The sequence below is a fragment of the Fundulus heteroclitus genome, unplaced genomic scaffold, assembly GCF_011125445.2.
Source record: "Fundulus heteroclitus isolate FHET01 unplaced genomic scaffold, MU-UCD_Fhet_4.1 scaffold_36, whole genome shotgun sequence".
NCBI classification, from domain to species: domain Eukaryota; kingdom Metazoa; phylum Chordata; class Actinopteri; order Cyprinodontiformes; family Fundulidae; genus Fundulus; species Fundulus heteroclitus.
Genome location: NW_023396770.1, coordinates 4573657 through 4586014, shown reverse-complemented (window position 1 = coordinate 4586014; position 12358 = coordinate 4573657). Strand labels below are relative to the sequence as shown.

Genomic DNA, 12358 nt, shown 5'->3' with positions numbered 1-12358 from the left:
GCGGAATCCTCTAAATAAGCAGTCGTGAAGAGTAAATCAGGGAAAACGGATATGGATCTCCGTGGATTAGCAGTGACAAGTGTTTAGTTAGTGTGGACAAACTGGCCCTTTAAATTTACAGGTTTTCCTTTGCAGATTAGCTGTAAGACTACCCATGAATCTTTTCACATTTCGTCTTGTAACAAACACAAACATTAATGTAGCTGATAAAGCAACATAAATCAGAGCAATTATGATAAGTAGATAATTTTTTTCCTAAATAGATTCACTTCTAAAAAGTTTGGCATACATTTGTAGTCAACCGCATGTATCAATACTTTGATCTGATCCGTGTGGCTCTGCATAGACGTTTAGGGTGAATGTCCTGCTGGAAGGTGACCCTCCACCTCGTTTCAGGTCATCCGCTGACTCTAAAAGCTTTTCCTCCAGGATTGTCCTGGATTTAGCTCCGTCTGTCTCCCGTGAAGCATCCCGGTTCCTGCTGGAGAAAAGCATACAGGCCGCCCACAGACACCACCACGTTAAAGTGCCGTGTTGGTTTCATCACCACAGACACTGATTAGCATGGATGAAACCTCCAGCAGAACCAGAAGCAGGCTCAGTGTGAACGCTCATCTGCCTCCACCCACTGGGGCTTAGAGAAGACAGAGCAGAGACACAGAAAGCACAGAAGCTCACATTGACCCAGGAGTACTTTCTATGTTAGATGGTAATAGCGGAGGATCTGTCTCCCCTGATGATGTCACAGCTAACAGAACGCCAGACCAGGTGTACCTTCTATGTAGAGAAAAATGACAGAGAACAAAAAGTTAAAAGATGAAATAACAATGAAGCAACGCAAATTGGAGAACAGTAGGAGTATAGTGATGGTATACATAAGGACATTTCAGATAAGTAAAATAAATGCCCATAAGCGTATACAAGTGCGTAATGCTCCTCGGTGGAAGCATTGGCACAAAGATTTCCTGACCCGTGTTGATGACCGGCTAATATGCAAGCATTGCATTCTGCTATAACCCAGGGGACAGCGGCTACGGCCCCCAAGGTTTGCCCAGCCGTATGTTTCAGATGTATATGTAAAATAATAAAAAATAAACATTTTCATTCCACATCAGAATTTAAATTCCAAGAAAATGCATGACTCTGTAATAAAGAATTTAAATTTCTCAAGGCATGTGAACACTTACACAAGGAGCAGGGTTGAGTAAAAGAATTTAATAATGCTGTTCAGTCCGGAGAATGACAGAATGCCTCTGAAAACACTACAATTTGCTTTAATTCAATCATTTAATTTAAAATGACCTAATTATGTATAAGATTTCACACACTTCTCTTGATACCTTCAGTTTAGTCAAAAATGCCAGTTTTTCCTTTTCTTCTGCTGTAGTCTTGAAAGAGAAATAAGTTGCAGAAAGACTCCAGCCTCGGATGGATGGAAAGAGTGGTGGAGGCAGAGGTGGATGGAAAAAAGAGTGATGGATTACTCCGGCAAGGTGGAGGGTGAAAGAACGGGCTGTCAGCAGACCAATCAGGCAGAGAAAAGGAAGAAAGTGGGAAGAAACCAAGCTGAAAAATGCAGGAGAGCTTAAGAACGGATAAAGGGATAAAGAGATGAGCAAAAGTAGTTGAAATACATCTCACTTTTCACCTGCAGGAATAATCTTTAGTAAAAAGCAATCCTGCCGTTGACTTGCAGCTACAAATACTCCTTTCTGAGGAAACACAATGTGGCTGTGTTGTTTGTCTGGTAACCAACTGGGCAGAAGAAATGTGGCTCTTTGCAGTTGAAAGCATCACTTCTCAGGTGTAAAGCCCGTGAGTCGGGGGCAGCAGAGAGGCAAGACAATCTGAAACCTGTAATTGAGGTGTTTTCACATGTTCAGGGGAAAGAAATGTAGCTGTTTTCTGGCGCTTTCATTCAGTGGGGGAACATGGTCTTATATATGCTTAATTTTGAGGTAAAAATTAATTACAGCACAGACTGAAGGCTTTATCTGCAGCTGCCGTTAATGGTTTAAATATAACCTCCTAATTTGCCATGCTTACACTGGCATTAGCACTTTCCAGCAAGTTTTGTTAAAGCTATGAATAAAACGGGGGAATGGTTTTACACGCAGCGTGACTGGATAAAACGTGGTGTCATTACGCCTTTTGGTTTGTCCTGTTCCTTTAAGTGCGGCGCAGTCAGTGCGATGGCAGCTTTTATCACCTTCATGCTGAATGCTTTCTCTCCACTCTGAATACACAAAGGCCGAGCAGAAGTGGCTCCTGCGGGATTTGATCCCATCACCCTGGCAGCCATACAGCAGCGCCCATTTAGTGTCAGCGGCACTCGTGCTGCCAGAGAGTGGGGTTAAATTCCCCCCGGGCCCACACAGCAGGCTCTAAAAACGCTCGGTCTCAAGGCAGTCGGGATGAAAGCTCTCTCCAAATTGCAGCTGCAGGTAATGAAAACATTTCCCACAGAAAAGAAAAAAAAATGCTCCCTCTTAAAATTGATATATAGAGAGTTGGGAATGAGCGGTACAGATATGGAGGTGCTATTCTCTGGCAGCTGGCTGCGGTTTTGTCAGCGGTGATAATATTTCCTGTGAGCTGATGATAGCCTCTCCCTTACCACTCCTGAAAGGAGGTTAAGCCTCATAGCTTGTGGCCTGTGAAGCAGAGAGTAAGAGAGACAGAAGAGTACGGGATGCTGCAAAGGAGGCAAGAAACCAAAAGGACATTAGTGACCATTCATCCATATGCATCTATGGATGATAATTCATTTCTACGGTTGGCTATAATGAAACATTTACTTTCATTTGGGGAGATTTTAATATTGATTTGTAAAACACGTTGTTTGGTTTAGATTTTTACTCGAATAACTAAAGACAGTGCTTCTTTTATAAATAAGTTCAATGTGAAAACAGAAAGCACTTTGCTGATATCTGATATTACTGAGCATTTGTCGGTGTTTATTGTGTTGCATATCAGTAATTAATTATATTTAAATATGGAAAAGCCAATTATTAATTTACTTAGAGTAAAACTACCTGAAGCTGTGGAAAGAATGGAAGCAGAATTATTGAATTGTAACTGGCAAAATGTTTATATTGATGACGGTAGTAAGTCATATAATACATTTTTGGAAATATTTCTAAGAATTTGTAATCACTATTGTTCAATCTAAACAAACATCAAAAAACAGATTGACTCCAAGGGTGACAAAGAGTTTGGAAAAGTCATGTAAAAAATAAAAAAAAACAGGTTATATAAGGATTTTAATAGGTGCACAACACAGGAAAAAGAGGAAAAATATAAAATATATAAAAATAAATTAAAATCAGTGCTTAGAAAGCAAAAACAATATTATTATGATAGGCTACTACAAAAATACAGCAATGATATTAAGGGTACTTGGAAGATAATTAATAGTGTCATAAAACATCATAAAGAAAGAGATATCCCAACATGTGTTAAATATAATAATACGGCAATAGAAAGTCTTTAATCAATTCTTTTTTAATATTGGTCCTAATTTAGTAAATGAGTTGCCAAAGGATAGAGATGAAAAATGCAATTATACATTTAATAATATTAACACAATGTTCCTTGGGGGAGTGAGTGAAAGTGAGGTCATAGAAGTAGGAAAAAAATTAAAAATAAGAACTCCAAAGATTGTAATGATATTGATATGGCTATTGTTAAAGAAGTTATGTATTGTGTTATTAAACCTCTCAGCCATATTTGTAACAGATCATTTCTAACCTGAATTTGTCCTGATAATATGCTAAGGTGTTTGCAGCTTATAAAAGTGGTGATAAGCAAAATGTAATTAATTATAGACCAATATCATTGCTATTACAATTTTCAAATACTCTAGAAATAAATACTCATAAAAACGCTGGACACCTTTCCCAACAAAAACAGTATATTAAATGAGCAGCAGTATGGTTTTAGAAATAAATAATAACTTTAGCTGTGATGGAGTTTATGGAACATGTTGCTGCAGCAGTGGACCAGAAACTTAATACAGTTCATTGGTCTACGTATTGACCATGGACGACTATTGGGAAAATGTGAACAATATGGCTTACGGGGGTCACACATCAGTGTTACTTGAGTAATAAAGTGCTATAAAGACTGGAGTTTAATTAAAAAAAAAAAGTTGCTATACTACCTCTCTGATTTTAAAGTTTAATTCACCCCCATACCAGAGCCTTCTCCACCCAATCTCATATTTAAAAAATTTGTGAGCGGCGGAGCAGGAAACATCCGGGGGAAGAGCTGGGTGTGGTCTGGGCTACTAGTAAAAGCTAAATAAGCTAACTGAATGCTACGCTAATAAATCGCTAACCTGAAAATCAATAAAAGGATTTATTAAATCAATATTTGTCCTTGATTTGAGCAGGCAAGTTTAAATTATCTGCCAATGGAATAAGATTTTCTCACTTAAAATAGGAACAACTCATCTCCATCATTGTATTTCAAGTGCAGCACATCTAATTATCTTATTTTAGGGGTCTAAGCACTCCTTCCATTGGCAAATAATCTTATTTACCTGGTCAAATCAAGGACAAACACATTTATTTAAAGACAATTTTACTTACTTTTAGTTCCCTTTTTGCAGTGTAAAGAAAAAAACAAGCTAATCTAAAGTTAGTTCTAAAACAGCAGAGGATTAGCTTTATCAGAAACACCAAAAATAAAAGTAAAAAATAAACTCCAGTGTAAACATTGAACAGTTATTGATAATGTGGCATACTCGGGTAAAAATGATGAAAGAAATGATGAAACATTCAAGTTATAGCCTATTTACAGAAGAACATGAGATAATATCCAATATGGAGGATAGTACAGCAGCATCTCAAAGTAGTTGAGGCATGAGTAAGTTTACCTTAGCATCTGAGAGACACTAAATGATTCAAGATCAAATCAGAACTCCTTCAACTTTTAGCATGTTAATAAAGTTATTGAGTCCAAGCGCTCCTTTGAGCAGCGCTCACCAAACGTCTCAGCCTGCGACGCCCAAAATAACAGCCAGAGACCGCTGACCCCTATTAGCAGGGTGGGGGGCAATTTTTTTTCTTTCCGGAAACCACAAGACTAAAGTCATGATATTGCCAGGATAAAATAGTAATTTTATTAGGACTTCCTCCTGTCTTAGAATGTTGAGTGTCTTGTAAAGTTATACTAGTAAATCTTTTTAGGAAATCAGCATCAAATTGTTATTATTCTCAGGACTTTGAAACGATTACGTAACTTTATTCTCATAATGTTCTTTATTCTTGTACGCCTAATATTATGACTTTGTTCTTCTAATTTCACAAAAGAAGAAAATTTTTATTATGGCTATTGTTGATAAGTTATTTGCAACGGAGGAGTAAATTTCCATAAAAAAATTAGGAATTGTGAGATTAATTTCACATATTTGCGAGAAAAAAACTGCCTGACATCAAAAAGTCGTACATTTCTGAGAAAAATTCCCACGACTTAAGGCATAAATTTGCAATATTAAAACAAATACATGTCTGACATAGTAAATTCAGAAATTATGCACTATAATTTGGATCATCTCATGACCTCCTGGGGGGTCCCAGTCACCACTTTGGGAACCCCTGCCTTAGAGCATGAGGGATGTCACTGACAGAGCTCTCAGCTCTGCAGCAGCTCCATGCATGGAGTGGGAGACATTGTCCATCAGTGATGTGATTTTTCTTACTGTTCTTCTGTCCCCCCCCCACCTGCACTGGGTCCAGGGGGCATACCAGGGCAGACCTGGTCCTCCTAACCAGTTTATCCAGCCGCCTCCTCTCAGCTCCAGTTAAGCTGCTGCTCCAACAAACCACACCATAGAAGATGGCTGATCAGCAACAATTTTTCAAATTTCTGTCCTTCTGGTTTGAATAGGCTTCTGTTAGCAGTTTATGTTGTTTATTAATGAAAGGATATTATATCTTTCGATGCTCTGTGAGAATGATGTACTCCTTAACTTAGTGTTAGGTTAGCTCACTCTACTAAATGCATAAGCAACGGAACAAGTGACACCAAAGGCATTTTGTTCCTTTTTTTACTTCACCACTTTATTGCTCCATCTTTATACGTCTTTATTTCCCTCTTCATCTTCAGCCCATCCTTCCTTTTCTTCTCTGTTTTCCTAACCCCACATTTCCTTGCCTTCCTTCTCATCCTCCTCTCTGTCTCATTCATCAATACATTCATCTCTCCCGATCAGCCCTGGGTACTACAGAGAGACAGAGTTACAATCAGGCTGATTTGTCTCCCTTACCAGCCTGCCATCTCTCTCCCCCTCTCCTTTATTATCCCTCGCTCTTTAATCTCAGCCTATCTCCTCTGTCCCTGTCTCTCCAACTATACATCACTTTCCTCCTGCAGGGGTCTGGGCCTCCATCCTGCTCTCCCCTCTTAACTTTGACCCCCTAATTTTCCAAATGATACCATTTATATTCTTTATTGTTATTTTGATGTATTTCAATTATTTGGCTCCTGTGTCCAAATATTCTTGGCAATCCCTAACACCAGATCTTGCACTTTAAGATGTTTTTTACAGGTTAAATTGTTTCAATAGTGATAGACACAATACCTTGGAAAAGTAGTTATGTCCCTTGAATTTGTCACAATAAAACCACACATTTCAATGAGGATCTTTTAATGATAAACCAAATTAAAGTAGTACACAATTGTGAAGTCAAGTTTTCTACTTTTTTTCCCAAAAAAAGATCAGAGAACTATGCCATGCATCAATTCCTCCACATTTAACAGCGATACAAACTTGCCAAATAGCAAAATATCAGTCTAAACATCAATTTCCAAGCCTTGACACTGAGCTGGATTTATATCTGGACTTTGACTAGGCCATTGTCAAATGTAAATATACTTTGATCTAAGTCATTATGTTGTAGCTATGACAGAGTTGTGCTCCATCCATCTATATTCTCATCATCTCTGACCGGCTTACTGAAGAATAGTAGGAATATGTTATTCCCACAGCAACAAAACTTAAGAATAAAAACGCAGATACTGTCCGGCAAATCTCATTATTGTTGTTGAGCAATGAGAGTCGACCATATTAAGACCAGATCATAGCAAGACGAAGGAAGGTAAGAAGAAAGCAGCACAGCTATTAGCAACGGTCTGTAATGTGTGGAAGTTTACTGAGATCCAGGATAGTGGCGTGAAAGACGGATAAAATGTGACATCACCGTTCAGACAGACTTTTAAATAAAATCCAATACCTATCCCAATTAATACCACATATGGAAGTGGCTCAAATCGGATTGCTCTCTAACAAACCTCTGAAGCCAAAAACAGAACAACAGCACTAATACAGAGATTAAATTGTTGGTGGATTTACTAATTTACAATAAACTGCTCTCTCACCAACCCATCATACTCCTGAGCAGGTGGATGGTTCTCAGTTTCTCTCGGGTCCTCTACCAGAGGCCTGGGAGCTTGAGGGTCCTTCTTAGGATCTTAGTTGTTCCTAGGATTGTGCTTTTCTGGACTGAGATGTCTGATGTTTCTCCAGGTATCTGATGGAGCTAATTCTCCACAGTGGGGGTTACTGCCCTGAATGCTCCGATGACCACAGGCACCACTGTTGTCTTCACCTTACAGGCTCTTTCTAGTTCTTCCCTGAGCCCTTGGTATTTCTCCAGTTTCTCATGCTTTTTTTCCCAGATGTTTCCATCACTCGGGATGCACATTGATCACAACAGCTGTCCTCTGCTGCTTATCGATGAGCACAATGTCTGGTTGGTTGGCCATTACCATTTTGTCTCTTTGTATCTGGAAGTCCCACAGGGTCTTAGCTCTGGCGTTCTCCAGAACAGATGTTTCTGTACACTACACCAGCCACTTGGTTATGGCGTTCCATGTATTCCTTCCCTGCTAGTATCTTACACCCTGCTGTGAGATGCTGGATGGTTTCTTATGCAGAACAGCAGAGGGGACAGAGCATCTCCTTGGTATTCTCCACATTTGATGGAGATTTGTGTCAATTGGCTTGAAGTTGGCCTAAAGGGTGGTTTTCCACAACCTCATGGAGTTTGCAATGAAGGCTCTCAGAGAGCTGTTGACCTTGTGCAGCTTCAGGCATTCCAGGATCCATGTGTGTGGCATTGAATCATAGGCTTTCTTCTAATCAGTCCAGGCTGTGCACAGGTTTGTTTATCTGCTTTTACATTCTAGGACAACTGTTCTGTCAACCAGCAGCTGGTGTTTGGTTACTCTGGTGTTTCTACCTATTCCTTTCTAGGCTTCTGTCATGTGTTGATCCATGTGCCGATTTATCTTTGCTGTTATGATGCATGGCAGGAGCTTCCATGTTGTGGAGACAGGTTATTGGCCGATAGTTGGTAGGGGCTGTCCCCCTTCTGCCGGTCTTTTATCATCAGGACTGTTCTGCCCTCTGTCAGCCATTCAGGGTGGATCTCATTCGTCAGCAGTTGGTTCATTTGTGCCTCTATGTTATCATGGAGAGAAGTCAGCTTCTTCAGACAGTAGGTTTAGGATCATACCCAGGCCTGGTACTGTCCAGTTCTTCATACCTGACAGTCTTTGTTGGATGTCTGACATTGTGCTGTTGACTGGACTTTGTTCAGGGAGCTTACTGTGGTCTGCTCTTAGATGTATTAGCCACTGTGCATCATTGCTATGTGATATTCCTTTCTCCCATATCCCTTTCCAGTATTACTCAGTCTCTTGCCTTGGTGGGTTGGCTCGTGTGGGGAGTACACTTTAGCTGGTTCAGTGGAGGACAGCCTGTTTATTCTTCTGGCTTCTATTTCCTTAGTGTGTCTCTTCAGTCTGGCAGCCAAGGCTTGGAGTCTTTGTTTCATGATTTCCAGGGCCTCAGGTATGGGCATCTGCTTGTATCTCCGGCAGGATTCCCTTTCTGGAAGCACCCTCAGAGGTTTCTGACGATTGGCTTCCTTCTTTCCATGTTGCCTTGATTTTGGCTTCCAACCTTCTCTTCCATAGTGGACATTGTCCATTATGGCCACAGTTAACGCTACCTTTGCCAAGCACTTCAAGGATCACTAATGCTGTACTGTATATCAGCTCATTGGTCTGGATTTTACTTAGTGCTGTATTCCCATCATCTAGGAGATCCTGTGGAGGCACTTCACTTAGCTTCACAAGTTGATGTTGGGGTCAACTGGCTCTCAAGTTAACTATGGTCTTATCTCTTAGGTTAAAACGTTTTCACATTCAGTGGTTCTTGTATCACTGGGGCTTGGTACCCAATCTCTAGGTGGTTAATGTTAACATATATATATATATATATATATATATATATATATATATATATATATATATATATATATAGATAGATAGATAGATAGATAGAGAGACAGAGAGAGAATTTCCTTTCACCTCACAATAATGCACTGATCTGTGTTGATCCACCACATAAATTCCAAATAGATGACAATAAACTTTATGTTTATTGTCATCTATCCCCCCTCCCTCGAATTCCTTCTGACTATAATTCTCCTTTTTTGCACCTTTTTTTCTCTACTCCTTTTTCAGGAGTGGATGCATAATATGATGCTTTTATCATTTTCTTATCACCCCTTCCACTCGCTGCTTCACCTCTTTTTTTAATATTTCCTTATTCCCTCCCATTCTGGGCATTATTCTAATCACTTCTTCATCCTCGGTTTTTATTCCCCTTTCTTCAAACCCTTTCTATTTCCACCCCACTCCTCGTCCTCCTCTCTTTTCCTCCCTCCGCAGTCATATCCAGAGGGGATAATGAACAAAGGTTATTGAACAGTAGAAATAATGAAATAAAATCGAGCAGAAACCCACCCAGAACAAAACCCATTTTCTCATTTTCTTCCTGTAAAAGTTATGAATTTTTTATGTTTCAATCTCCAGCTTTAATGAAATAGTTTTTTAGATGCGACACATCATACATTTTCATAACAGGAATTTGCTCTGACATTTTCAATATGTTGTTTCATACGGTGCGCTGTGCATATGTAACGGCTTCGCGAACACCTGAGAATGTGTGTGTGGTCTGTATTATTTTACGTGTGTGCCGGTTGGCATTTACTTTGACACTGTTTTTTAATTTCTACATTTCCAGGCTCATGTTTGAGATGCATCTGTGCATATTTAGCTTATACTCTGTTCTGTCTTCCTCTCCAGTGTCTTGAATCGGACTCCGGTTCATCTAATCCATGAGATCATCCTGGTGGACGACTTCAGCAACAACGGTGAGTCACAGCTGCACTCAGAACCACAGAGACCCTGGTTGCAGGTCTCTTCCAGGTCACAGCTAACAGAGATGAGGCCTACATAGCAGGTCATATGGAGAAATGTGTCCACAGCAGCTGGGTTTTCAGTTCGGGGATTAAATTGTGTTCTGGGTCAAAGTGTCCAAGCTCTCATCTTAAGGCAGACTCTAACCCTCTGTGAAAAGTACAAAAGAAGCCAATAAACTTGTGCACAGGAGTTATCCAGAAATAAGTGAAATTTAAAAACATTTAGAATATTTCTTATCAGCTTGATTTCTACCTAAGTTTTGTTTTTTTGCTTAAATTTGACAAACATCAATTTACGGAAACTGTTTTTATAAATGCGGTATGCATCATAATGAGGAATCATGTTAACATGAAACCAAGATTCAGGATTAAACTGGGAATTTCCAGATATCCTGACTGAATTAAACCTGGATTCGGTTTCACAAAAGCAGTAACACATACCTTACCGTGCTGATTCATTCTGTGCAGCTAGCCTGCTCCAGACCAGGCTAACAGCCAGGATTAGTTAATCCTGGTTCCTTATCAGTCCAGTCACTGGTCACAATTATAAGAAATCAATTAGTTTTGTCAATTATTCTGTTTCCTTATCTGTTTTATTTTTTGTTTTTTAATCAGCCTGCATTAAAATACTACTGATACACATTGGTATTCAGTCAAGTACTATAATTATTTGAAAATATTGATGGTAGCCTAAACATTTATTAGCTTTATTATTATCCATGGGGACATTACTACTGTTGAACGTGTTTTTTTAAAGACTGCTGTTCTGAGTTTGACAGAAAGGCCTTTAATAGACCATGGCAAGTGTTGAAGGAATTAGAATGGCTGATAAAGACGCAAAGGTGTCATCAACAAAGTTCAGTTTACACCATTTTCCATGAAATTCTGCGACTCTATGGGGCGCTGTTTTGCATGTAAAAAATATGCCACCTCACAGCCCCTAAAGAATGGAAAACTATACAAACCATAAAGCTCAGTGACCTAACAACTTTTAATGGAAAGAATATTATGTTAATTGTTACATTTCTATCATGAATAGGTCATTTTATTGCATATCAGATATCCTACATTGATGTCTTTCAATTTGTTTTAGTCTATGCTTAGTGTTTTAAATGCAAACAATATTTGTAGCAATAATTAATGTCAGTTTTAAAATCTGGCATGAGGTAAACATTGTTTGGCGAAGCCTGTCTGCTGAAAAGGTTTTATCCTACTATACTGTTCTACTACTGCAGTAGTTATGGAAGGGTCAGAGAAACAGCGCCCCCTAGAGTCACAATCGGACAGATCAGAGAAAATGCTTTAACTATTTTTGGCAATATAAGTAGCTCCAAACAAATGTGTTTTCCTTTATAATGGCATCAGGGTTTCCCTTCCTGAGGCTGATGTGTTTCAGTTCCTCATAAGGCTTGATCAAAGGATGTTGCTTATTTGGTTTGGAGAATGGCGCGCACAGCTGATCCATTGTAGCTTCGGTGACTCTGGGATCTACCTCGTGGTCTTTTGTAGACAGCTGGGGACGCGCATTTAGCTAATTTACTTACACCTGGCTTAACGAGTTTCCTGAGCCTGGAATGGGCTTTGTGAAACGGATAAAGCCAGAGCAAGTATGAAGCGACAGTAGAGAGGAAAACTCCCCTTCAACAGGGAGGAGAACCTCCAGCAGAACCAGAACCAGGCTCAGTGTGAATGCTCATCTGCCTCCACCCACTGGGGCTTAGAGAAGACAGAGCAGAGACACAAAAAGCTCAGAAGCTCACATTGACCCAGGAGTACTTTCTATGGACGTTTATCTTCTCTTCCAGCAAGACCAAATAAATGATGGATAGAATAAGACCTGAGAATAATCCTGACAATAACATTGTTATTAACATTATTATCATGATTAATTAATGTTAATCATTAAGCTGTCTGAGAGCAGCGATTATTAACTGTTGAGGAAAATAATGTACGTTTTTTTTAAAATAAGATATATCACTGAGAAACGGGCATTTGCAGCACTGAACTCGTCTTAAAAAAGCCTCAGTTTATTTCACTCCTCTATCGACAAGCATCACCAAAATCCTCCACACCTGGCTGAA

At 39.4% G+C, this 12358-nt stretch overlaps 2 protein-coding genes across 3 annotated transcripts in view; both read left to right on the top strand.

Annotated features, from left to right (window-relative positions):
* LOC110368380 overlaps positions 1-12358 on the top strand; it is a 718672-nt gene that overhangs the window by 242355 nt on the left and 463959 nt on the right. The gene's annotated exons all lie outside the window — the stretch shown is intronic.
* Positions 1-12358, top strand: part of galnt14 (UDP-N-acetyl-alpha-D-galactosamine:polypeptide N-acetylgalactosaminyltransferase 14 (GalNAc-T14)) — a 235686-nt gene that overhangs the window by 156388 nt on the left and 66940 nt on the right. Inside the window, exon 4 of the mRNA XM_012853687.3 lies at positions 10162-10229. Within this exon, the coding sequence (XP_012709141.2) occupies positions 10162-10229 (68 nt within the window). The remainder of the gene's footprint in view (positions 1-10161; positions 10230-12358) is intronic.